General features: G+C 47.5%; 1 protein-coding gene across 15 annotated transcripts in view; it reads right to left on the reverse strand.

The window, feature by feature from the left end:
- ANKRD27 (ankyrin repeat domain 27) overlaps window positions 1–25,856 on the reverse strand; it is a 57,283-nt gene that overhangs the window by 15,027 nt on the left and 16,400 nt on the right. For 9 of the 15 annotated variants that reach the window (XM_028534755.2, XM_036012423.1, XM_036012424.1 and 6 more), the window contains 19 exons: window positions 25,123–25,279; window positions 24,238–24,392; window positions 23,244–23,303; window positions 23,105–23,158; window positions 22,945–23,010; window positions 22,781–22,857; window positions 21,963–22,084; window positions 20,882–20,960; window positions 20,268–20,400; window positions 16,741–16,833; window positions 15,541–15,668; window positions 14,883–14,965; window positions 13,894–14,009; window positions 13,376–13,468; window positions 12,002–12,199; window positions 9,670–9,729; window positions 9,455–9,589; window positions 7,485–7,529; window positions 5,347–5,469 (listed from right to left, as the gene is read on the reverse strand). In XM_028534755.2, coding sequence (XP_028390556.1) covers window positions 5,347–5,469; window positions 7,485–7,529; window positions 9,455–9,589; window positions 9,670–9,729; window positions 12,002–12,199; window positions 13,376–13,468; window positions 13,894–14,009; window positions 14,883–14,965; window positions 15,541–15,668; window positions 16,741–16,833; window positions 20,268–20,400; window positions 20,882–20,960; window positions 21,963–22,084; window positions 22,781–22,857; window positions 22,945–23,010; window positions 23,105–23,158; window positions 23,244–23,303; window positions 24,238–24,392; window positions 25,123–25,279 — 1,977 coding nt within the window. Of the gene's footprint in view, window positions 1–5,346; window positions 5,470–7,484; window positions 7,530–9,454; window positions 9,590–9,669; window positions 9,730–12,001; window positions 12,200–13,375; window positions 13,469–13,893; window positions 14,010–14,882; window positions 14,966–15,540; window positions 15,669–16,740; window positions 16,834–20,267; window positions 20,401–20,881; window positions 20,961–21,962; window positions 22,085–22,780; window positions 22,858–22,944; window positions 23,011–23,104; window positions 23,159–23,243; window positions 23,381–24,237; window positions 24,393–25,122; window positions 25,280–25,856 lie in introns of those variants that run through there. The other 6 variants (XM_036012419.1, XM_028534756.2, XM_036012415.1 and 3 more) reach the window with 5 other exon arrangements.

Below are 25,856 nucleotides of genomic sequence, written 5' to 3' on the forward strand. Positions count from 1 at the left end.
AAAAGAGCATCAGTCAAAATTCAGATAGATTTGTCCCTGCGAAGGTGAATTTCATCAGATTAAAAAGTTACAGGCAATAATGAACAGACCAAACAGAGCCAGAGAGAATTTGATTATGGTAATTTCATGGAATAGACAACTTGAAAACCCTCTTGTTACAAAAATGCCATGTGAACTATAACTTAAAAGCCCTTTATTTTTTAAATTTTTTTCCTTTTGTATTTAAAAAATAAATTAAAAACTATAAAACAAAGATCCCTGAGACCCTCATACCCACCCACTCCCTCAACCTTCCATGGCTACTCCTCCAGAATCGGGTGCCCAAAGAGACCTTTGTTCAGCCCCACTCCAGGGCCTGAACCTTCAGCAAGTCCCTGTGAGGGAACATGGCCAGCTAGAGCTTGGTCACCACCAGCAATGGGGAGTTTTAAAAGCCCTTTAAATGCTTACTGGCGCTCCCACAAGATAAAGAAACTGTGACCTGAGATATTAACTAACATGTTCAAAGTCAAATACCTCATAAATGGAGGATCTAATATTCAAACCCAAGCTCAACTCCCGAGCCCAAGACTGAGACCACTAAAACATACCGTCTCTCTGGAGACGTGTTGATGTGTAGAGATATGTTAGGCTAAAGGGAGGGAAACTTCACAAATAAATCAGCACCATTTTTTCCTGAGCTTAACTTTGATATTTACTGAAACTGATGAAGATAATCCCATAATCCCTGGAAGAATGAAAATATTTATAAATAATTAACTGCTCATTTTTCTGAAATGTTTTATATGGCATATTAATAAACTAGGAAAAATTACCTTCTAAGAAGATAAATAATAAATATTGACCAAGACAAAGAAAATGAAATCCTGGCTTATGTTGTCAATTTGGCTCAAATAAACTCTTGTGAAAATTCTCAAAAAAAAAAAAAAAAAGAAAGAAAAGGAAAATAAAAGTCAAATCATCAAATGGTAGAAAATATTTGCAATATGTATATCTCAGAAAGGACTTGTATTAATCAGAATTAAAAAAATAAACAAAAACTCTTACAAGTCAATAACGTAATCTAAGTTTTAAAAAAATACGCAAAAGATCTGAAAACACTTTTCACAAAAGAAGACAGGTGAATGGCCAGTTATTAAACGTGCAATAACATCTTTAGTTCTCAGGGAAGTGCAAATCAAAGTCAGGGGTGACAAAACCACAGGGTCAGAAAAGAGATGAGCGACTGTGGGGGTGGAGGGGGGGACAGGATAACCAGGCAGGGGCGGGAGGGGCTGTTTGGGGCCATGGAGATACTCTGCATCTTCCCTGTGCTGCTGGTGGTTATGAGACCTTGAATTCATGGTCAAACCTCATAACATTGTTTGCTACTGATCTCCATAGCTCACCTTCATTTTTTCAGGAAACTACCTTATTAGTCACAGTGGTTTTAAAATCAATCATGTGAAATAGAATAATCAATCAGTAATGAAAAGGGTAAAAAAAAAGCTGATCTATAAACCACGTAACTAAAAAGAAACAAATTGTGATACTGAGTCATACATTCTGATGGCGGAATTACTTTGTCGATGTTTTCTGTGACTGATCAAGGATTAAACCTTTGGTTATCTAGTTTATTTTCTGATGAGTAAAAATGTCACCACTTAACTAAGCAAAATTAAAGGGTGAATTTTACTGCATGTGAATTATATCTCAAAAAGTCAAAAACAAGTAAGTCGGTGGGGCAGAACACTACACAGCACCATGGCACACTTACCAGGATGATGGCTGAAGTTAAAAAGTCAGGCCACCCAGCACTAACGGGGGGGTTGGGGCAACCGGAACTCTCACAGGGTGCTGGCTGGGCTGCAGAAACGCTACAGTCACTGGCAAAAGCTGGCTGCTTGTCTTATAGAGTTCAACATACACTTAGCTGTATGACCCAGCAATTATGCTCCTGGGTATATATTTACCCAAGGGAACACATTTATACAAAGACGTACACAAATATTCACAGTAGCTTTACATACAACATGGATCTCAAAACCATTCTGCTGAGTAAAGAAAGCCAGACTCGAAAGTGTGTCCAATATGGTTCCTTTCACATACGATTCTAGAAAATGACATTGAGTCTGTATGACACAAAGCAGGTCAGTGGTTCTGTTTGCAGCACGCGTATCTGACAACCTGTGCCTGCGCCGTGAGGGAGAGTTGCTGCACGGCAGCAGCAGGGAATTCTCGGAGATGATGTGGTGATGGCTTCATGGGTGTACACATCTGCAGGAACTCACCAAATGGTATACTTCACATGCGTATACAGTAAGTCCTCACTTAACATCATCATAGGTTCTGTGATGTTAAGCAAAATGAGGTATAACAAAACCCGTTTTACTGCCGGCTAATTGATAATAAAGAAGAGTTAAGTTCCTACAGCATCTCATCAGCATTATATTGAAATGACATTATTTGAGGACCTGCTGTACTGTATTTTATGTAAATGATACTTCAGTAAAGGCTTTTTTTGTTTATTTTTTTACTCTAAATGCACCAGAGAATGGGGTTGGGGAGAGTTTTAATTTAATCACAGACATGAAAGAATTTAGTTTTGTGTCTTTTTAAGAAATTATAAGAAAAAGAAAAGAGTTTTTAAAAGCACAGGGAACATGAGGCTTTATCCGATAAATTCAACAGATACTGTAATGTGTTTTACGTGTCTTGTTACTGTGCAATGAACGCACTGGGGCGAGGAAGGACAGAGTGCAGAAAAATGAGAAAGAACCACAGGGAGATGCAATAACCGCCTCTGGCTGCACAGACTCATGACTGGACCTGGGGGCTTCATTCCTCCCCATCGTATCTTCTGAAACATCACCTGCCTTTTTAACCCTGGTTTTCATAGCCTCCCACCTAGGGGCAGTGACTGTTCGGACTGTGCATATCCAGAAGCATGGGCACGGAACAGAAGTTGCACAGCCCTGTATACCCATCACCCTGCAGCTGAAAAGCTACATGTGAATGAAAATTAGAGTCATTTCAGTATTCTTAGGTTAGAGAAACCCACGGTGAAGCTTTTTAAATAAGGTAGTATAATTTTGCAATCTAAAGGAGAATACTACTCTGTTTTGTAAAGTCAAATTAATTTTCTCAGTATGGAACACACAACGAGTTAGAGAGCTGGCACACGAGCACACACTATGCACACAATGCTATTCGCAACTGCTCGAAAGAAAATGAAACACTTAGGCACACATTTAACAAAACATGGACAGGATCTGCATGCTGAAAACCACGAAACATTGAAGAAGAAATCAAAGAACGCCTAAAGACTCAACACAGTAAAGATGTTATTTCTCTCCAAATTGATCTACAGTTTTAATGCAATTACTATCAAATTTTAACAAGGTTTTGTGTAGACAAAGCCAAGCTTATTCTAAAATGTATATGGAAAGGCACAGGCCCTAGAATGCTAGCTAAAATGATCCTAATTTAAAGAATACATAGGAAGAATCACTCTACCCGATAGTGAGGCTTACCACACAGCTGCAACAATCAAGCTGGGGTGGCACTGGCGGAGGGAGACACACGCAGAGCAGTGGAGCAGAAGAGAGAGCTCAGAAACAGACCCATACCACACACAGCCAGCCGAGGTCCAGAAAGCAAGAAGGTGGAGGAAGGACTGCCTGTCAACAAATGGTGCTGGAAGAGTGGACATCCACAGGCAAAAAAATAAACCACAACCTAAATCTCACACCCTGTACAAAATTTAACTCAAACTGCATCAGGGACTTAAGTGTTAAATGTAAAATTATAAAACTTTTAGGAAAATAAAACAGGAGAAAATCTTTGGAACCTAGAGCTAAGCAGAATTCTTACACTTAACACCAAAAGCACAATCTATAAAATGAAAAATTGATAAACTGGGCCTCTAAATGAAAACATGGTTCTGTGAAAACCCATGTGGAGGAGTTACAGGCAAACTACAGACCAAAAGAAAATATTTGCAAACCATGTATCTGACAAAGAGCTAGAACCTAGAGCACATAAAGAACTCTTAAAACTCAACAGTAAAGAAAGAAAGCAATTAGGAAGTGGGCAAAGGAAATGAACAGACAATTCACAGAAGAGCATATATAGATGGCAAATAAGCACATGAAGAGACTTGATGTCATCACCTATTAGGGAATGTAAGAACGGCCGAAATAAAAAGTAGTGACTACAGCAAACGCAGCTGAGGATGTGGAGAAATTGGACCACTCATACATCGATGCTGGGAAGGTAAAAGAGTACAACCCCTCTGGAAAAGTCTGTCGGTTCCTTGCAAAACTAACCACAGAATTGCCATCTACTTATCATGAGCCAGCAGTTGCATTCCTGGGCATTTACCTTAGAGAAATTAAAACTGTTATGCTCTCACAAAAACTTGTACACAAATGTGCACAGCAGCTTCATTTGTAACACCCCACACCCAGAGTCAACCCCGTGTCCTTCACCAGTGAGAGGTTAAACTGGTGGGGGCACGTGCATGCCTGGAGTGGTGCCCACGGTAACTGGACCAACTGTGAACTACGGGCGACAACTGGGAATCGCCCTTGTGAACCAAGCCAGTTCCAAAAGGTGACGCGCTATTTGATTGCACTTACTTAACACTTTTGAAACAGAGAACAGATCAGTGGATGGTGGGCTAGGGGCAACAGAAGACAGCAGGTGTGGTTATAAGAGGGCAACATGAGTGACTTCCTGTGGTGAGCGAACTGTTCTGCACCTTGAATGTGCTGGTGGGTACACAAAGCTACAAATGTGAAAAACTGGATACAACTAAGCACACACACACATACACAAGCACAGGTAAAACTGGGGGTATCTGAGTAAGGCGGATGGATTGTTTCCATGTTGATATCCTGGTTGTAACACTGTTCTGTGGTTTTCCCAGCTGTTGCCAGTTAGGGAAGCTGGATGGTGCAGGTGATCAGTCTGCCACAGAAGATGTACCAACGTGGGTGCAGGTCGTGGCAATGGAACTTGAGCGCAGCCTCTCCAGGGGAATGAAGCCATGTGCACGGAGACCCTCAGGTGTGTCTATCTGTCAACTCCTGCCTGTGGCTCGGGGGCCCAGACAGCAGGTGAGACACCGAGCGTGTGTGGATATCCCTGCTCACTGGCCTCCTGTTCAGGAAGCTGGCAGCCCAAGCCAGGTCTTGTACTAGTGTCAGCTTCTGTCCCCCAAGCTATCGAGCCCCACCACACCTCAGGAGTACCCACCACCAGCCACACAGGTGTTAACTGGCTGAGAAGCCGACAACTTCCTCTAAAGGAAAAAGGAGAATTTCCCTCCTATCACCACCTCCATCAACAGAAGCAAAGCCCAACCTTTTGAGCTGGAGCACATTTGGGGCACTGGCACAAGGGGTGGCAAAATTCAAGATCCACAACACCGACAGCATCGTCCACATCATCTAGGTCCTCTTCTGTCCACTCCAAAAGGTAACGCACCTGGTGTTGCAGAGTAAAGAGAAATAGGGGCTCAAAACTCATCTTAGCTCCTTTGTAAGCTACAGTTTCTTAATCCATCTCTCTCTTCCTCTCCCTGACAGCTGCTGCTCATGAAGAGTCCGGGGGTCACAAGTAATCAACCCTTCCTAAGCCCTCTTCATGGTGATATAGGTTAAGCTACCATTTCCATAGCTTGTGTTAGAGGTTCTTCTTTTCTATCTTAAAAAAGCGCCAGAGTGGTGCTGCTTCAAAACCCTGGTCCTAGAGCATTTGGCAAGTCAGTTCTCTTTTATCTAAGAAGAGATAAAATCACTTTAAAAAAACCAGCCCTCCCCGCCCCCGCCAGGGAGCTGAGTGCCAGAGGCTAACACCGTGTTCAGGGCCACACAGCCAGGAAGTGGTGGCTGCAACCCCACACCACTAGCCCCCCGGCTGAGAGCACAGAAAAGACCCCAAATAGGTCAGATTCATGTCCCAGTGAAGATGAGTTTCTGGGATGTTAAATTTGAGAAAAGAAAACCTAAGTGCATACCTAGGCCTGGTCCTAATCACTAAGGAAGTCAGCATGTGCCTGCAAGGGCTGACACAGGGCTCCAGGGACCCCTCTTTGACCCCAAGTGTCTCTCCCCCAGGTCCCCTTACATCCCAGACAACAGACACCAGTCAGGGTGGAAACACTAGGGCCTTGACTGTGGGGCCTCGTCTGCCAGGCTAGCTGAGAGACCAAGGGCAGGGTCTTTGTTGAAAACGGGAACAGGAAGAGGGACGGGAAGGTAGCTGAGGGGCAGGTGGCCCCAGGCTGGGCACTGGAAGCTCTCGAATATGTAGATTAGTTTGGGCCAGGTGGCCCCAGCCAGGGCACTGGGCAGTGTGTCTCTGCCAACCTCCTCCATAAGTGACAGCCCCCTCACTGCCCACAGAAGAGAGCAGACATGTCATGACACAGGGACTGTGATAATCTCTTCTCCACACAGCCTATGCCACTGGCCCACACCACAGCTCAGGGCGCCTAATGACGTCCGCCTTTGCTGCCCACAGAGAACGCTGGGTTCTACTGGGGCTGCTCTCGGGAGGAGCGGTGCCACATCAGCCAGATGCAGACACGTGTCGGCCCAGTGGATTCACAGTGGCCTCTGGGCAAAGCCTCACACACCAAGGACCACACTTGGATCTTACTATCTCAGAGGTTCTTATAATCAGACCCTGTAATTTCTGTCCACCACTCAAACTCAAGCGGAAAGCACTCTTGAAACACACGTGGCAGTAAAGCTCTCTTGTAACCTCCTCATTTGCTGAGCACCTAGTTTATTCCTCCTTTTACAGTGGAGGACAAAACAAATCCCTTTGGGGAAGCCAAAGGCAGGCCAGGGAAACTGCCTGTGGGGATCTCGTGGAGGTGACCTCCACTCTCCAGGGATCTTATCATAAGAAGTGCCCTGCCACCCAACAGTGAGGGTCAGCACAGACACCTTCCCTCCCACCTGGACGTCCTCAGCAGGTCCCCCCAGATCAGTCAGCACCACCTGGGCCAGACACCTGCTCAGGACTCCTTGGAGCCCCAAGCCTCAGACTGCAGCCTCCTGGCCCAGGTGTCCCAGCTGCCCGCAACTTCTGCAGGGCCACACTAACACCCTCTGCGCTCTGCCCTTGCCTTCACCACCTCCTCCTCACCCTCGACCCCCTCTGCTCACCTTGCTCCTAGCTAGTGGGCCCGGGCTTTGAGCCCACTCTCTGTGACCTCGACGTCAGCTGGTCTCTTGCCAAAGCCTCATCACCCTCCCATATGACTGTCTAAGAGGCATGGACATGCTCATTATGCAGCTTTATGTCCACTTGTCTCCTTATTTGTAGTGGAAACATCACATTGCCATCACCAACAGTTATGAAACACACCATCTTCTGTGTGAGAGTGCACAAGGAAGCCACACGGCTCCTAACTGAACTGGAGACAAGAAGCAGATACCGTGATTTTAAATTGAGAGCGAGCTTTTAGGAATGCACTTCTACAAACTCACCATTTCTAGATCTCCATCAGCAACTGCTCTTAAAAGTTTTTCTACCTTAATAAAAGGAAAAAGAATGTTAGAAAAATACTTTAAAAAATAATAATAAAGACCTGGCTGGTGTAGCTCAGTGGACTGAGCACAGGCCTGTGAACCAAAGCATCGCCGTTTGATTCCCAGTCAGGGCACATGCCTGGGTTGCAGGCCACATCCCCAGTATGGTGTGTGCCAGAGGCAGCCATACGCTGATGTTTCACTCCCTTTCTTTCTCCCTCCCTTCCCCATCTCCCTAAAATAAATAAATAAAATCTTAAAAAAAATAATAAAAATAATAAGTCCTGGCCAGGGAGCTCAGTTGGTTAGACTGCCATTCTGATATACCAAGGTTGTGGTCAGGGCACACACAAGAAGCAACCAATGATACATAAATAAGTGGAACAACAAACCGACATCTCTCTCTCTCTTCCACTTTCTTTTTCTCTAAAATCAATCAATAAAAAATAAATAAAAATAAAAACAACATTCCAAAAGCCTAGTAGCTTTCATTTGTCTTTTTTCCCCTAAGATTTTATTTATTTTTAGAGAGAGGAAAAGGGGAGAAGAAAGAGAGGGAGAGAAATATTGAGTGGTTGCCTCTCACATGCTCCCACCTAGGGATCTGGCCCGCAACCCAGGAATGTGCCCTGACTGGGAATCAAACCAATGACCTTTCAGTTTGTGGGACGATGCCCAACCCACTGAACCACACCAGTCAGGGTGCATTTGTCTCTTGATTTATGGAGTCTTGACTCAGTATCTTCTTTAAAAAATTTTAAAATGTGATTATTGATTTTAGAGAGAGAAGAAGGGGGAGAGAAAAGAAGGGGGAGAGAAGGAAGAGGAGGAGAGAGAGAGAGAGAGAGATCGATTGGCTGCCTTCCATACTCGTCCCAACTAAGGATTGAACCACAATCTAGGTATGTGCCCTGACCAGGAATCGAATCCTCCCCAGCCTTTGGTGTATGGGATGACATTCCAATCAACTGAGCCACACCAGGCAGGGCTTGATTCAGTATCTTTCAAAGATGTCCCTAATACTGCTCAGACAAGGACATCCTAGAAGGTGCTAGTGTGCACTGAACCCATACCACTTAAGGTCTATACAATGATACTGCTATTTATGTGGCAAAGTGAGATGATGGCCATTTGAAGCACAAGCCCTCCCTAGGAGGCCAGCCACCCTTTAGAACTGCCTATATTCAGTTCCCATTATCTGCTAGCTGAGGGTACATGAGGGGGATGCCCCTCCCATGGACGAGCCCAGATCTCTGTCAGACTCTGGAGTGTGTCTCTTGGTTTTCTTTGTTGTGCTTTTGCATCCAGCTAAGTTTGACGAGCCCTCTAAGAGCAAGTCAGGGCTTGGGGGTAACAGGGGACGGGGGTCTCAGGTAGAGTCAGTGAGTGTTCCCATCCGCAGGGGAATGAGCAGGGGTGGCACATCATGCAATGGCTGTGGGCTGGTGCTGGACAAACTCTAAGACGGATTACATGAGGGGAAAAAAACAGGCTCTAAACCAGCTTCTCCAAAACGCAATGTGTGAGTGCATGTAAATGTCCACAGAAACTTTGCAAGAAGCCAGGAAGGACCCACCTCAGGTTGACAGGGGTGCTTATGGAGTGGGAGGCAAGGGCAGAGAAAATTCAGTTTGTAAAATGATTTTACATCAGTGGACCTATAGGTAACTTGTACTTTTCTCAGAATTCCCTCACCCTCACACACATCCACTGTCCACAAAGCAAAGAGCTGCGTGAGAGCAGACCGTGAAGGGTGAGGACAGCCCTGGCTCCTCTCTGGGGTGCTGCAGCCACTGCTGCAGGCATGGCTGTTACAGTTGTGGTGAGTAGGCCCACTGGGCAGCTCTTGTCAGGCCCTGGCTCTTTAACCAGCACCATAACACAGGGCCACGCAACCGCCCTCCTGCCCTCCCACCTGGGGGCCTCACCTCTCGGTAGTCCTTCTTGGGCTCCTCTTGTCTGGAGGTGGCAGACACAGAGGAGAAGCTGGAGGTGGAGGACCCTTGGCTGATGGAGTCCATGGAATGCTGAGGGGGTGGCACAGGGACCTGCAGCAAAGCAGCCTGACAAAAGAGACAGGTGAGGGCCAGCGAGGATGCCCTTGTCATGAATAGGGCCAAGGAGGACAGCCCTGTCCACTTACCTCTGAAGACTGTTGCCTCCTTTCAAAGGACAGATGGTGGGCTTCCATTATAGACAGAATCTAGGAGGACCAAGGAGACAAAGGACCAAATGAGACGGGTCCCCAAAGCTTCATCATCTGTAACACCCCAGTGACTGCCCATCTCCTCAGAAGGCCAGGCAGCTCCGCCACACGCTGGGAGAGACGGAGGAACCAGGGCCTGAACTGGAGGGGCACTTACTCAGGATCATACTGATTAAGTCTGGGCTTCCCTCTGCCACACCATTGCTCCTGCTGCCTGAGGGGAGCAGCTGGTGTTTCCCATGAATGGGCTCAGAGGACAAGAGAGCCCAGCCACAGAAGGGTCTCAAAGGCTGTCTTGTCCAGCCTTGGGGCTATCTGTCCACAGGGATAAAGTGTGGCCTTTTCATTGGCATCCATGAGCAGCCCAGAGCGGACCCAAGCAGGCAGCTATCTCCTTCCCCCTGCAGACCTCCCTTGGAAAGGGGCCTTTGGTAGAACACACAGGGGCAGAGGAGCCCTCAGCTCCTCCTCGGCATCTTCGGCAGCACTGCCTTGTCCCATCGGCTGTGGCTGCTACAAAGCACAGACCCTGTGAGTACACAAGAAGTGTGGTTCGGCGCCCCCTGGGGTCAGGAGTAGGGATTTCACTTTCTAAAACTGCTACCGCAGATGTTAAGTGTTCTTGTCACACCCATAAACATAGTAATAAAGATTAGAGGCAACGTTTCAATATGATGGATATATACTTTTCAAATATTTTATTTATTTATTTTTAGAGAAGGGAAGGGAGGGAGAAAGAGGAAGAGAAATATCAATGTGCAGTCGCCTGTCATGTGCCCCCTACTGGGGACCTGGCCAGCAACCCAGGCAGGTGCACTAGACTGGGAATCAAACTGTCAATCTTTCGCCTGGCGAGGACAATGCCCAACCCACTGAGCCACACCTGTCAGGGCAGTGATGGATGTGTTTATAGCTTGCATTGTGGTGATGGTCTCACAGGTGTGTACTTATCTTCAGATTCATCAAGTTGTATACAGGTGTACCTCATTTTATTGTTTTTTGCTTTACTACACTTCACAGATGTTGTTTCTTTCTTCTTTTTTTTTAGATGTGTTTCTTACAAATTGAAGGTGAGACTCTCCACCAGCAAAAAGAGACTGACTCACGTTCTTGCGGTGGTCTGGAACTGAACCTGTGATATCTCCAAGGTATGTCTGTACCTTAAATACGTGCAGTTTTTTAATGTTAATGCCTCAATGAAGTGGTTTCAGAGACTGTGCTACTCCTAGAAGATGGCATGAACAACTGAAAGAACTCCCTAGCAGAGAGTCGGAAACGGTAAAGGGAAGCTGGTGAAACATCAAGAGGCAGGGAGAGGGCCTGTGCAGAGAGAGACAACTGGGGACTTGCATTAAAATGCAGTTGTTTATGGGAGTCATGATCAGTGATGTTCAGACCATCAGCCTGACGCCCTGGGACTTCCCTGCACATGGCTCTGTGCTTCCTGCTGGCCAGCTGGCCGAACTCGCTGTTCTGAAGGCATGCCTTCAGTCTGCGGGGGGACACGGTACAGAGAACTGGTCTCTCTAAGCCTCCCACTCCCTACCCACTCATGAAGTCGGCACTTTGTTGCCAAAAACTATAGGTTCCCAGAAGTTACTCCCAGGAAAGGATGAGTAGTTCATTAAGAAATCACTTATGAAGGCAATGTTCAACACTGGGCAGATTAGGACAGGGATTTTAGGAGCTGAGGAGGAAGGCACAGGACAGCAGAGCTCTGGCCCTCACTGCCCCCATGTCCCGTTCCCTTTCCCTGCTTTCGGTCAGAGCTACTGTCCCGTGTCCACCCACTGCATTTGCTCACAAACCAACAGCAAGCAGGGGCCGGGCAAACTGCTGAGAGTAGCTCTCAGAACAACACAAGCAAAAATGCAGAATAATATAAATAAGTAAACCCCATTAATAACCAGGTTCCAAATTCGACAGAGAGGGTACAGGCCGAGTTCTGCCCTCTGATACAAATGCAACTTGTCTAGCATTGCCAAGACCTAATCTGTGGATATTGATTTTTATGTTTTTATTTATTTTTATTTTAAAGACAGGGGGAGGGAGGGAGAAAGAGAGGGAGAGAAACATCGGCTGGCTGACTTTATATATACCCCAACTGGGGACTGAACCTGCAACCCAGACATGTGCCCTGACTGGGAATTGAACCAGTGACCTTTTGGTTTGTGGGGCGAGGCCCAACCAATTGAGCCTCACTGGCCAGGGTGACACTGATTTTTTTAAAAGTCACATTCCTTCTCTGAGATTAAAAAAAAACATCTACCTTTGAGTTTAATGCACACTGGAGGGGCGTTTCTTTCAGTCTGTTCTGGATCTCTGTGGATGCTCCATTTTGTAGCAATGTCTCTATGATGCCTTGGTAACCCCAGCGCGCAGCTATGTGTAGGGGGGTGTCTCCTTTCTCGTTACCAATATCGAGTCTGCAGGACTGCACATCATAGTAGACCAAAGCCTTCACACACTGCAAATAAATTGGGAAACGCCACAGTTACCGCACGTGCCGAGCCTCGGGCAATGTCTGGGTGCTCCACAGATCCCAGTTCAGTCCAGGCTGCACTGACCACGTGGCTGCGCAGCAGCAGAGAGTTAGAACCCAAGGGTGCCAGGTTACCTGATCAGGACACAACACTTTTCAAAAAGAACTCAACTGTCCATCCATAAGAAACAGCTGAAAGAAACTGTGATGTATCCATGCACAGAAAGGAACTACCATAGCAGGCCAGAGGCCACAATCCCCTGAAAGGCCTGATTGCAGGGTTGGCCCCTGACTTGCAATATTCCTTGGGAGCCTGGATTTGGGGGGTATGTCCACAGTCCCCTACCTGATAAGGGGACTCACTGTGCCTAACCTATTTGTATGACAAAGTGGTTCATGCTGAACACCTGCTTTCCTCTGGGAGTCTGGGATTTGGTTCATGCCAGGCAGAGGGTGTTTACGTGACTGGCCTCCAATATAACGTGGCCAGAGTGCCCCATGAGCTGCCCTGGTAGACCACGCTTCACAGGTGTTGGCACAACTCAAGGAACCAAGGGGCAGTCTTAGGAACACTGCCCCAAACGTACAGAACTGATCACTGTAGCGATTAAAGAAGGGGCTGGATTTGTGTTACTGACCGAGGGGATTTCCACAGTGCGTTGTTGAATTAGGAAGGCAAGCTGCATACAGACGTGTAGGGTGTGCAGGGGAGGGTGTCGTGTTTGCACGTCACCCACCTAACCCAGGCTCAACCCTGTGTGTGTATAAACCTGTCTGTGTTACTAGGAGGAGAACGGTGAGAGGGAATGGTTAGGGAAAATGACACACCGTTAAATGTGAAGTGAAAACAGAAATTGTAAAAGTCCTTGAGAGTGCTATAAAAAAGTAAAAGGTAAAGCTGAATGTGAACAAAGGTGAGTCAGATGGTAGCAGATGAATGAGAACAACTTAATTTTATAATAAGATAATGGGCAATGAAGTTTTAGGTTTGTTCCTTCAACATAGCATCTGTAATAAGCTTAAACATTTTAAATTAAACAAATCACACACCAAATCTTCCAATAATTACCAACACAGAATGCTACACTAAACCACTAGAAAGTCACATCTCTTCACAAGTCGGAAAGGGCAAACACAGCCAGGGGCAGCAGCACCACTTACATCTTCGTGGCCGTGGGTGCAGGCCAGGTGGAGCGGGGTGCTGCCGCTGTTGTCCTGCGCGTCGGCGCTGGCCTTGTAGTGCAGCAGCAGCAGCTTCCAGGGGAGGAGAAAGTGGATGAGCCGCAGCGAGGCCACAGGGGCAGGCACACGCTTCCTCGGGAAGCCCGGCCTGCAGTCTCATAAGGGGGAGGCCACTTGTTTCCATTTGCAATCTTATTTACCTACTCTACAGTTAAATGATATCATCACACTCATCCTTCCTTACAAACAGTTAAGAGATTAAAGAAAAAAAGTCCACAGCCCCACCTCTCTACCCCCAGATAATCAGGACACTTCGAATCTAGACATCACAGTTCTGCCCACGGGTGGAGGGGCCTCAGATTCGCAGCCCCTCCTGCGTGGCCACAGCACAGCCACGGTGGGGCAGAGCGGTGCAGCCAGCACGACTGGAAAGCCAAAATGCAGAGTCTGGCTCATCTGTGCACGTGCATGGGGTGGCCCCGTCGGCCCCTGCTCACCGTCACGCTCTGATAGCCCTTCTGACACGCAAGATGGAGCGGTGTCGACCCATGGTAGTCCGTGGCGTTCACCACGGCGCCTCTGGAAACCAGGAGGTCAATGAGGGATGCCTGTCCTACAGAACAGAAGGACTTCACATGGAGAAGGAAAGAGAAGAGGCTTTTCAAAGCCTAAGTGTGGAGCCAGAGCAATATTCTACCCTCTTATTCCCTGGCATGAGACATGCCAGGGCGCCCTCTTCTGCTTAAGAGAAACCAGAGATAAGGTCAAGTCAGACTCTGCAGGTCCTGGGTACTTCGGGGTGGCTTTTACAGAGGACTTAGCCCCAGTGCACTTTTCAGCAACAGATGGTGGTGGAGAAGAGGCTTAGAGGCCCACAGAAGATTCCATGGTTCATCAGTTCATAAGAAGGAATACTGTGCAGCCATTAAAAAAATGCTGACAGGGAGAAATGTTCTGCAAAAAGCACAGTACAGAACAGAATGGCCCCACAATATCACATACTTTATGTTCATGCACACAGACGAGGAAATTCCAGATATGTATAAATCAAAATTATATCTCTGGGGGACAGAAGGGGGGCGGGTGATACTGGAGAAGTTTGTGTTTACTGCTTTGTGTACTTTAAAAGACAGTAAAATAATCCTTTTTAAAGTGGGATATGAGAACCCTAATTCTAAGACCACTCCCACATAGCTGGATTCAAGCCTTCCCTCCCCAGAGCACTGGCCCAGGGCAGTGGCAGGTGCCCACACAGTGAGAGTGTGGGTGAGTGCTCTGTCGGCCCCAGAGCAGCACAGGGAGGCCCACATACTGTCTGCCCTTCTTCTGTTCCAGCAAAGCCCCTGGAGGTGGACCCGTGACGCAGCCCCTTCCACCTCCCAACTCCACTGCACTCATCAGCCAGGCCTCAGGCCTCTACTGGGCCATCCTTGGCTCCATCTGTTTGCCCGTGACACCCACAACAGGCCAGCCCAAGACCACATACCACAAAGGGCAGCCACATGGAGTGGGGTGTGACCCCTGTCATCTCTGGAGAATGGAGTGACAACTGAGGGATCATTCAGCCTCCTGAAGTAGAGAAAAGACACAGAAAAAGACACCCTAGGAATGGCATGGCAAAGCCTCCTCCCGATAACCTGGCAGTACCAGGGTCTTGGGACTGCAAGTGAGGTCTCAGAGTGTGTCCAAGCTGGGCTTCTCCTGTAGTGTCCTAGAGATAACCCAGCCCCTGCTCACAGGGTGGGGAACTGGGCACCTAGTTCTAGCATCCTTCTCTGCCGGCCCACCCTCTAGGCCTCAACACCCAGCAAAAGGGCCTGACGAGGTTGAGGGGAGACCAAAAAGGTTACTGGGGGAAGCTGACGTTCCTCCCATCCTAAGCCCACTAGCTGAGGCTGGGGCAGGCCCTCTATCTGCCTATCCTGGTACTGAGCCCAGTGGCCTGCCAAGGGCTTTTATGACCTTTATTCCATCTGATGCTACAAAAGTCAGAGATGAGCACCCCCACCTTACAACAGACAAAGCTGAAAGCACTAAGATAAGGGCCTCATTCAAAACTGCATGGGAAAGTGGCAGAAGAGTTCTGCCAAGGCCCTGAGTATCTTGCTTCCTGGCGTACTGAGCTGCCACGGGGAGCCTCTTACCCAGAGACAAGTTTCTCGCAGTCATCGCAGAAGCACAGAGGATGGCACATCTTTTGGATGGCATCTTTATCTTGGTCTTCTTGGCTCAGAAGTCTTTCCACTTCCTTTTGGTTACCTGAAGCAATGTGCTGGAAAGTGACATCAAAGATACTATCAGTATTAAGAAATTATTTGCTTTTTGAGCTGTGAATTTTTTGAGTGTCCTGGAAGAAAACACTTATGTATGCATGCGTGATAAATTGGTTTGCTCTCTGGGATTTGTTTCAAAATAATCAGGATGGATGGGGAGAGTGGGTGGGAAAGGATGAACTAAGATTGGGAGATGGCTATCTGGGGTTTGTTCATTCCACCACTGTTTTGTTTTTGTAATAAGCAAATGTAAAAAAGTTCCCCAAATTAAAAAGCAACAACATGACAAAATTCCCAAAGCAGAAGGAGTAGGGAAGCAATACATCCAGAAACTCAGTGTGGATTTTGACACCTCAGTAGAATAGGCCTCAGCCCTGTCCTCTAGTATCTGACAGAGCCTCGGGCTGGTACGGAGGCAACAGCTGCAACTAGCAGGCGACCCCATCACAATCTAGAGGGACAGGGCTCACCCCTGTGATTCCTGGAGGTTCCTCCAGGAAGTGAGATGTTCTGGGGAGCAGGAGCACATGTCCCAGGGGGCGCTCTGGGCCTCCACGGAACCCACTCCGTTCCGGGTGGCCTCTTGAGGAGGTTCGCCCTCTCGCCCTCATCCAGGCCTTGGTGACTGCCCGGAGGGCAGCCTCACAGCAGAAATCTATCTGAGCAGAGTGTGTGTGTGTGCGTGCACGTGATGCCATGGGATCAAAGCACCGCTAGGTGGCGTGCTCTCAAACACCTGCAATGCGGGCACCACCAACAAAGCACCCCTGAGCTGGCCTAAGGACAAACTATGTTTTGCCAAATGGATAAGGGAGGACAGTTGGGCAGAGGGTTCCATGTGTGGAGGCCCAGGGCCCTTGGTGAGCCGTCCAGAGCTGCTATAGAACAGCACAAGTCTGGGATGAGGACACCTGTCAACCCTTCCTGTGACACCTCGGCATCCCGACCCCCCACTCTGGCGCCAGGTGAACCTCAGTGTTTAACTACTAGACTGCCTGTGGGTTCTGGAGAGATGCTGCACAGTGGGGTGCTCCTCACAGAGACTTACCTTCTGTCCTCCTGCTGTCTTACCTTAAAGAGGCAGTCAATGGTAGTTGAAGTCATCTGAGACAGTAAGCTCATTCTCTGCTTAAGGAACAGCCTGTCACCAAATCCCTCAGACTCCTGCAGGAAAGACCCAGTAACAGTCCGTTTGTCACGTGTGACAATGTCAGTGCAGATCCTTCAAAAGAGAGGACCCCAGAACAATCCTTGCCATTCCCCTAGAATGGGGTCAGCAGTGCCTCGCTTCCCCTCTCACGGAGCCAGGCAGCTGACCCTCATCAGGCTGGGTGAAGGGCTTTCTCGCTGTCTCGCTCTGAGGACCATTTCCCAGAGGGGATCTGGGACAGGGGTGGCAAATGGGCTGTGAGTGCGTGTGGAATGTGCCGTTTAAGAGCATGGATTTTGCATGCTTGCCCCGTCATCCTCCGGATGGAAACCTGAGCTGTCCTGGCCTCCTCCTCCTCTCAAACATCATTCTACCCTGCGCAGCCTGCTCCCCTGCCATTTAAAAAAAATCCTTGCCCAAGGATGAGTTTATTGATCTTAGAGACACTCTTGGGCTCTATCCCCAGAAAACAAACGATACCAACACATAGCAGTGGCTTCAAACATCCCTAGAGGGAACTACACTTCTGCCGACTCCTGAAAGCTGTCGGCAGCTCAGGCAGAGGCAACACTGAAGACGGACTTCTGACATGGGCATCACGAGGGACAAGGAAGCCACAATACCTGCTCTGTCAACAAGGTGAAGAGCATCTCTCAGGCCTGACCTACTTAAGACCTAAGGGATGGGCTTCTTAGCAAGCCATGAGGATGACACACACCTTGTCTCATTATCTGATGGGACCAACCACCTCCCATCTAGAAAGGCCCAGAATGCTCCGGAGGACCAGGAGACAAAGGCACCCAGATGCGGGGGTACTAGAAAAGCAACTAAGGGCACTGGTATCACTTCGAGATTCAAAAAGGCCCTTCTAAATATTTCAACTGATTCTCATAACAACCTAGGAAGGGGTGAAATATACCACATTCTCCCCAGTGTACATAGGAAAATGCACAGAGGCTTAGAAAAACAAACAGACTTGCCCAACTGCAAGCGGAAGTGCTGGACTCAAATCAACACCAGAACAAGAGGGGCCTCTCCTCTAACACTCCCCCAGTCCCACTTGGAGAATTTTCTGAAGTCCAAGTAGGTGTGGCAATTCCACTGATACTGTTTGGTCAGCCACCTCCTCACACTCTGGCTGAAGTGTCAGCCTCCCTGCCTACTTGGAAAATAAGAAAACAGGACAGCCATGCCATAGTGTGGGGGCAGCACAGGGACAGGAGCACCTCCAAGAGGCGGACACCTCCCTCCCACTGGCAAGGGCACATCCGGCCCCACCCGGCCCCACCAAGGAGCATCAGGCAACCTTCTGCAGGGTGGCAGAGCTAGGAAGAGGGTGTCTTCTCAGACCAGTGAGAGGGAAAGAACCAGAAGGGTAGGACCATCACAGAAAACCACTGCAGGCACCATGGGAACAACACATTCCTATGCTGACTTATTTCACTGAGCATAATACCCTCTGGGTCCACCCATGCTGTTGCAAATAGTAAGATCTCATTGTTTTTTATGGCCAAGTAATATTCTATTGTATACATGAACCACAGCTTTTTCAGCTACTCATCTACTGATGAACATGATACCACAGGGTTTCACTTACATGTGAACTCTAAAGAACAAAATAAAGGAACAAACAAAATTGAAACAGACTTACAGACAGAGACTGGACTGGTGGTTGCAAGGAGGGTTGGGGGACTGGGCAAAAGAGCTGAATGGATTGAGAAGTATAAACTGGTAGTTACAAAAGTCACAGGGACGTAAAGTACAGCACAGGGCATGCAGTCAGTAATATCGTCATAACTGTGCATGGTGACAGCTGGGTACTGGAGATATCGAGGGGAACGCTATTTAAGGTTTATGACTGTCTAACCACTGTGCCATATACCTGAAACTAATACAAAGTAAAACTGAGAGAAAAATAAAAGATTTAATCATGATCACATAAAAAAAACCCAAACCCACATTCCTAGAACCTCACATGAGATGACTTTTTTAAAGATTTTATGTATTTATTTTTAGAGAGGGAAGGGAGGGAGATAGAGAGAGAGAGAGAAACATCAATGTGCAGTTGCTGGGGGTCATGGCCTACAACCCAGGCATGTACCATGACTGGGAATTGAACCTGCGACACTTTGGTTTGCAGCCCATGCTCAATCCACTGAGCTACACCAGCCAGGGCACAAGATGATTTTCAAACTAGGAAATCTTACTCCCTTACTGTGGAAGCAAGCAGCAACCGATTCTGTAGATGCCTGTGCACTAGAATGCACACACACGTTCATTCCGGAATGTTACTGATTCCCCTACATAAGAAACACCTTTCCCAAGAGTCCCCACCTGCCACGTCTGCTGAACAGCATCTAATTTCACCTGCAGAGAGGTCGGACATCAAATCAAAACCCTGGACAAGAGCAGAACTTTGTTCTTCACCAGGCACCATGATGCATGCTGCAGGGCGACGTGCCAACAAGTGCAGCATAATTTCAAAATTGGGTTAAAAATACAATTGTATGGCCCAGAAAAAGGGCATAAATAAAGCTACTCCCAGCTAGTGAGTTTACAGGAGGCTTTTGTTTTCTTCACTGTAACTTTTTAGATAGCAAATACTGTTTTAAAGCAAACATTAAGTCTTCTAATCAGAAAAATGAAACTGTTCTCTTGGGGGTAAAACAACATACAATGCTGTATACAATATAATTTCAATTACATAAAGTACATGTGGATAGGAAAGACTGGGAAACACATAAACATGTTGATAAGTGGATTCAGAGGAACTGCTTGTACCTGAGCGCACCTGTCCGGACAGGCTGATGTTCTTTGCCAGATGTTCTAACTTACTGTTTGGGAAATCCTGACATCATATAAAATTAGGACTGAATAAATGTTCAACCCTCAGGGCCCTTGGCTGTAATATAGAAATCTCTTCAGCTATTAAGGTCAACTTTGTGACTTCTGTGAGTGCTGTCACACTTTGCTAGTAGGGGTGTGGTGAAACAGACCAGCACTGCAATCTCGGTTTAAGATCCCCACAGCTGACACAGAAATATAATTGCCTCCTTTAGTTAAAGCTCACCAACCAACCAAGGAAATAATAATGCCACTGAGTCCTAAAATTGCACATAATTATCTAATTTTTTGCCTGGCATGGCCAAAATATCCAAATAAACTCTTTCTAGCTTCCCCTCTCTCCATGGGCTTTTGAGGGTGCTGAGGAGCAATGAGGCAGGGTGTTAAAAATGTAAGTCCCAACGAAAACCCACAAACTTTCACAGCCAGCTGGGTATTCAGTGTTCAGTGTGCTGGGCAGCTGTCCAGCCTCAGGGCCCATAAACAGCTGAGGCCCCATTCATAGGTGGCCATTTAAGAATCCCATCCCCCACACCAACCTTAGAACCGTATCAAACATGCCATGACACCCCCCAAAAAAGGCTGGGGCAGGAGGGGATCCTACCGGTGGTTTAACCGAGAGGCTTCCTTGCCGGATATATTCAATCGCAGCTTCAACCGAGGTCAGACAGTATCCCAATTCGTCTTTTGTCGAGCTGCTGAATCTGAAGTTTTTGATATAACTCAAATTTGCCATCCTAACAAAAGGGAAAAAAGTTTTATTGCTGTACACAACACTGGCAGAAACAGTGCTGCTGGCTTGGGTGACTGAAGTTGGTTAGCTCCAGGGAACAATGACTGCTGCCCCCTTGCTTTCTATTCAGAGTGTGTGTGCAATTAGGAAAATAAATAAAACTACTTTTATTTTCCTGGAATACGCTATTTTTTTAGAAAGCTGATTCTTGTGACTTGTGGGTTCCTATGGGAAGAAGACAAGTTTGGAGCCTCGTGGCTTCCTGCTTGGCCACTGACTAGCTGTATGTTCCAGGATGAGAAACATAAGCTCTCTGGGCCTCAGCTTCCCCACCTGCAAACGGAAGGGGAGCCACTCCTGCCTAATGAGGGCGGGGCAGGCACAGCACCTGACTCATGGGAGATGTTCAACTTCCTAGAGTGACACTGAAGCCGTTGCAGCACAGTGCTGCCATTTTGAAAACGTATCTTAACAAAAAATATTACCAATTAGGGATCTCTGTTTTCACAAGCAAGTATAACAGGACTGACAGCAGATCATCAGCACACACAGTCTCCAGGTTAACTGCAACAGAAAACATATTCAAAGCCACCATGAGGCTCCAATGGGCCAATAATCCTATCGATTCCCCACCACGAAGCACAGCCCAGTCAGGTTGCACATCAGGGAGAAACTCAACGGCACAACCTCCCTGACGGCATCCTGGTTCAAGGGGAACACGAACGCTCAGCATGCTCAGAACACGTGCGGAGAAAGAAACTCCAAGCAGACCAGCCCTTGCCACCACCCTGGACGGGCAGAGCCCAGGGGGGTCAGTGACAGTGGACACACAGTGAAGGTGTGCCCAGAGCCTCGGCCGAAAGCCTCTTTCCTTGGGAGATCATTTTGTTTCGCGCACCGTGGAGTCTGATGCTGACTGTGGCCTGACTTCATTGTTTTCACTTTGACATTTTGTTTAAGTAATCCATTCACACTTTTAAAAATTCCAACAGCACCAAAGAGCAAACTGTGACTGTCCGTCCCCTCCCTGTCACCTGGGCATTCTCCCCCCCAGATACTGCCACTGCATGCCGCGTATCTTTCCAGAGACTGCCTGTGAACTCACCACTGTGCACGGGGCTGTGTAGTCGCGCCCCACCTTCCGCAATGCTGCTGAAGGCAACCCATACACTCCTGTTTCTTCCATTTACTATACTTTGAAGAGCATCCCCCCATCTGCATACACGAATCTGCCTCCTCACTACTTTTTCTTGGCTTATTCTATTTTACTTAGTATAATGGAAAAATTTTAAACATATACAAAATGAGGGCAAACAGTCTAACAAGCCTTTGAGCCCCTACATTTCTATCACCAGCTCAGCTCATTTCTGAGGCTGATGTTCCTTGGCCACCATTTTCTTACCCTAGTTGTAACACGCCTGTCCCCAACCCATCAGAACAGACCCCAGGACGCTCATTCTGGACTCGGGGCTATGGGCTCCTGGAACACAGCACTGTTCCTTAACAGACGTTTGCATCTGGATGGATGCTCTCCCGTGCCCAGGCTGGCCCTTCCCCAGCACAAACCTCTCTGGCTAGGAGACTGTGTGATGAGCTGCACCACCTTGCGCAAACAAGCCAGCTTCTGTTGCGGGGAGGTACATTTGTTCAGCTGAGCTAGTTCTCTCTTTGCACGAGGTATGTTGAAGCTGTAAAATAATTTGGCAAGTAACAACTTAAGACTACAGTATGAGGGTCCTTCCTCTCTGGCTGAATAACATGCCCCTGATTTACCTTACTTATAACAAACCATAAATAATGAAAAATAAAAATAGGAACTCAGAGGCCATCTGACTTGAGTCAGCGGCAAAACACAGTAGCTTTAAATGTCTCATTCAGGCTGCCCAGAGATATGGCAGCACCATAAAATTAGGGAGAAAGAAACAAACCAAAAATCCTTAGGCCCAGAGTGAAACAGCCCAAAGGGGGAAGAAAAGGAGTTTAAACATGAACACTTCAGATATTTTTTTATCCTCATGAAACCTAAATTAATTCAAAAGGAGGGGCCTCTTTAGCAGGGTTCCCTCAGGCGGGCAGACGAAGAGGAACATCGGCACGAAGAGGAACATTTGCACGCCGAGCCCATCTGGAGACCGACTGTGCAAAACCACGGCTCTGTTAGCTCCCTCCCAGCTGGCACATGGGCAGCATGGTGCAGGAGGGTGACAGCTACAAGAACAGTCATCTGCCAGTGTCAGCCCCTTATCTTCGGTCACAAGTAACTGCACTCTTCCTTCGAATGAACCAAGTCAAATAGGCCTGTGGCCACTGCTGCAGCCCTGCTTCCACGGGAAACACCGCCCCTGCCTCTGAGGATGTCAAGCTGCTGCGGTGCAAGCCCTTACCTGAACTCAGGTTTCACACCAATATCTTTCTGCTGAAGATCCTGAAGGCTTCTTGTGATTTTGTTAAAGGCAGCATCCTAGCAACAGATTTTAACGAAGCTTCAAATTTCTTAGAAACCACAGAATAGGGCTTCCACCCTGGGTGATGAAGATTTAGAACCTACCTCACTTGCCTCCATGGTCCCCACATATTTAAAGATCAGATCATAAATATCGTGTTGGACGTACATCTGGAAATCAGTGAACCCCAGTTCAGGGTGCGGGCGCAACAAGGAGAGCCCACCGCACTGCCCCCTTCTCTCCCCTCACTGCTCTGGCTCTTACCTCTACTGCCTGCTTCATCAGGTTCATCTGGGCCTCGTGCCTGGCAAGCATTTTCTAGAAGACAAGGAAAGCAGTTAAAGAGCTTGGCTTTGCACGTGGGCAAACTGCAATTCCCTCTTTTGAAATTCCCACTGTTTACCAGGTGAGAGTCCCTCAGAAGGTGCTGGAGGCATTTGGTGTAGAGAGCATTCACAGAGTCCTGTGCAACAGAGTAGAGAGACAGGTCACTCTTGAAATCCAAAGCCATAGCGCCAAACCCAGGACATGCAACGTGTCCTGGAGTGAATGGAACATTTCACAAAATGTATTTCCTAGGTGACAAATTTAAGTGCTAATGCAAACTTACCAGATCAGTTATGTGATTTTTTTCGACTCTTTTTTTTTTTAGGTGTATATGCATTAAGAGTAGAAAAAATTCCTCTTGGGGTTAACGCAGATGATAATATTAATTTTTTTAAAGATTTTATTTATTTATTTTTAGAGAGAGGGGAAAGGAGGGAGAAAGAGAGGGAGAGAAACATCAATGTGAGAGAGAAGCATTGATCAGTTGCCTCTCTTATGTGCTCTGACTGGGTGCCCTGACTTGAGCCCACCATCCAGGCATGTGCCCTGATGAGGAATTAACTGGCAGCCATTTGCTTTGTGGGACGATGACCAATGGAGCCACACCAGACAGGGCCATAACGGTCATTTTTATATTTTCCTGTGATTTTCAAGTTTTCCACAGTGGCTTATGCTACTATCTTTTTTTTTTTAACTTTTAAAGATTTTACTTATTTATTTTTAAAGAGAGGGGAAGGGAAGGAGAAAGAGAGGGAGAGAGACATCTATGCGCAAGAGAAACACCGATTGGCTGCCTCTTGCACATTCCCAAGCGGGGACCCAGCCTGCAACTAGGCATGTGCCCTGACCAGGAATAGAATGGTGACCCTTCGTTTTGCAGGACGTGCCTATCCCGCTGAGCCACACCAGTCAGGGGGTGGCTTGTGCTACTTCTATGGTTAGACAGAGACATTTCAACAAAACTTCCAACAGTGGAGGCAGCAAAACTTCAGAGTAAATGGAGAGGGATCTTGGGGCTCTAAACTGGCTGGAGACTGGGCATGCCTGCAAAGCAAGACACAGCTACTGACTATGTGATGACGAAGGCTCTTCCTTTCACATTCCCTGAATGTTCGCTGGAAAGAGGCAATGTTCTTGTCAAATCTCTCTGTGTGTCTTCCCAAAAACTCTCTCACATCTTCAATGGTTTTCAGGAAAAAGGAATCTGAGGGTGTTGAAGGCTCTTCTGAAAAAGAGACAGAGGGTCATGCTGCCGAAGCTTTCACTGTTTCCTAACAGGGGGAGTGCCACAGCCTCGCCCTCCTTCCCCAGGGCCTGGGGTCCTATCTTCCAGGGAGAAGAGGAGGACAACCTATGTTAAGATATTGCCCAAGCCTAGCCCAGTTACAGGACAACCTAGGGTCCAGAGAGCCTGGTCCTCTTGGAACCCTTTCCTGGGACCAAACCTGGACAACTTGGAACCATGGGCATGACCTATGAGGCTCTGGCGAAGAAGCTCTGAGTTCTGACAGTAAGAGCCTTAGCATGCATTTGGCATATAGCTGTCTCAATTCCCTGGAGCAACTGAAGAATGACTATTCATTAAAAAGGCACCAGAGTGGGGCTTAGTGGATAATAATGCTGTAGGAGCAAGCCCAAAAGCTGAGGCCCAGAGACAAAGCCAGGGCTATGACTTTGCTCAACTCCAGGGGGCGACATCCACACTGGGTCCAAGTGAATACTGCCTCCTGGAATTGTGTAATATCCAAACTGCGTAACCAAATGCAGCAGCTCAGTCCACCCTTCAGCTCAAGATGACTTTGCAATTAAGTTCTATGGGGGATTATATAAACCATTAGGCATGTTTCTAGTGGGCTCCTGAGTATTTTATGGGGTGTTTGTAACAGTTACGTCAGGAGGAAGTTCGACAAACACATTTCTCCAAAGCATGAGAAAGGGGTTTTCTCCCAGAATACCTGAACTCTCTCTCTTTTCCAAAGGATGGGCTATACACAGTAGGCTGAAACTTTCTTCCTTCTCATTGTAGAAAGTTTCTTCAAAGAGAATGGGCACTGAGAGAAGACAGGTGAAACCAGCTCCTAATTTAATCCTGTTTCCTTGTATAAAGACATCCTGCAACAAGAGACACATCATTGCATCGCTGGACAGTGGTGACCACGGATCCCTCTAGCCCAGACCCTGATACAGCACTTTACCCAAACTGCCCCTCTTTGCTATTCTTTTATTTGTTTTTTTGATACTAAAATGTTTTTCTTTCCTCTCTGTTCCCCCTGAGTCATGGCTGCATAGAACCTGGATCCTTTTTAAACGCTGCAACAGAAGCAGTGCTAAGCTGTTCCTTAGAGCAACAGGAAACCTGCAACCACAGGAGAGGAGAAGTGAGAGTGCACTCCTGTCTGAACAAGAGACCCAAGTGATCACTGCTGCATCACATGTGGAGCTGGACAATGCACACCACAGCCACCTTCGTGGCTCACCACTCCGGCCATGGCCGGGTGCCCAGGGAAGACCTGTCCCGAGAAGCCTGACTGCTCAGCTCTCTTTACAGGTCAGGGTGCCCTGAAGGGAACACAAAAACTCACAAGGCACTGGCGACTGTGGTGAGCAGATCCCTAGCAGGAAAACAGTGGCAATCCTCGTGAGCCACAGGCTGCTGACCCACACACCAGCATCTGGATCCCCCAGGCCC

This window comes from Phyllostomus discolor, chromosome 12 (assembly GCF_004126475.2).
Source record: "Phyllostomus discolor isolate MPI-MPIP mPhyDis1 chromosome 12, mPhyDis1.pri.v3, whole genome shotgun sequence".
NCBI lineage: Eukaryota > Metazoa > Chordata > Mammalia > Chiroptera > Phyllostomidae > Phyllostomus > Phyllostomus discolor.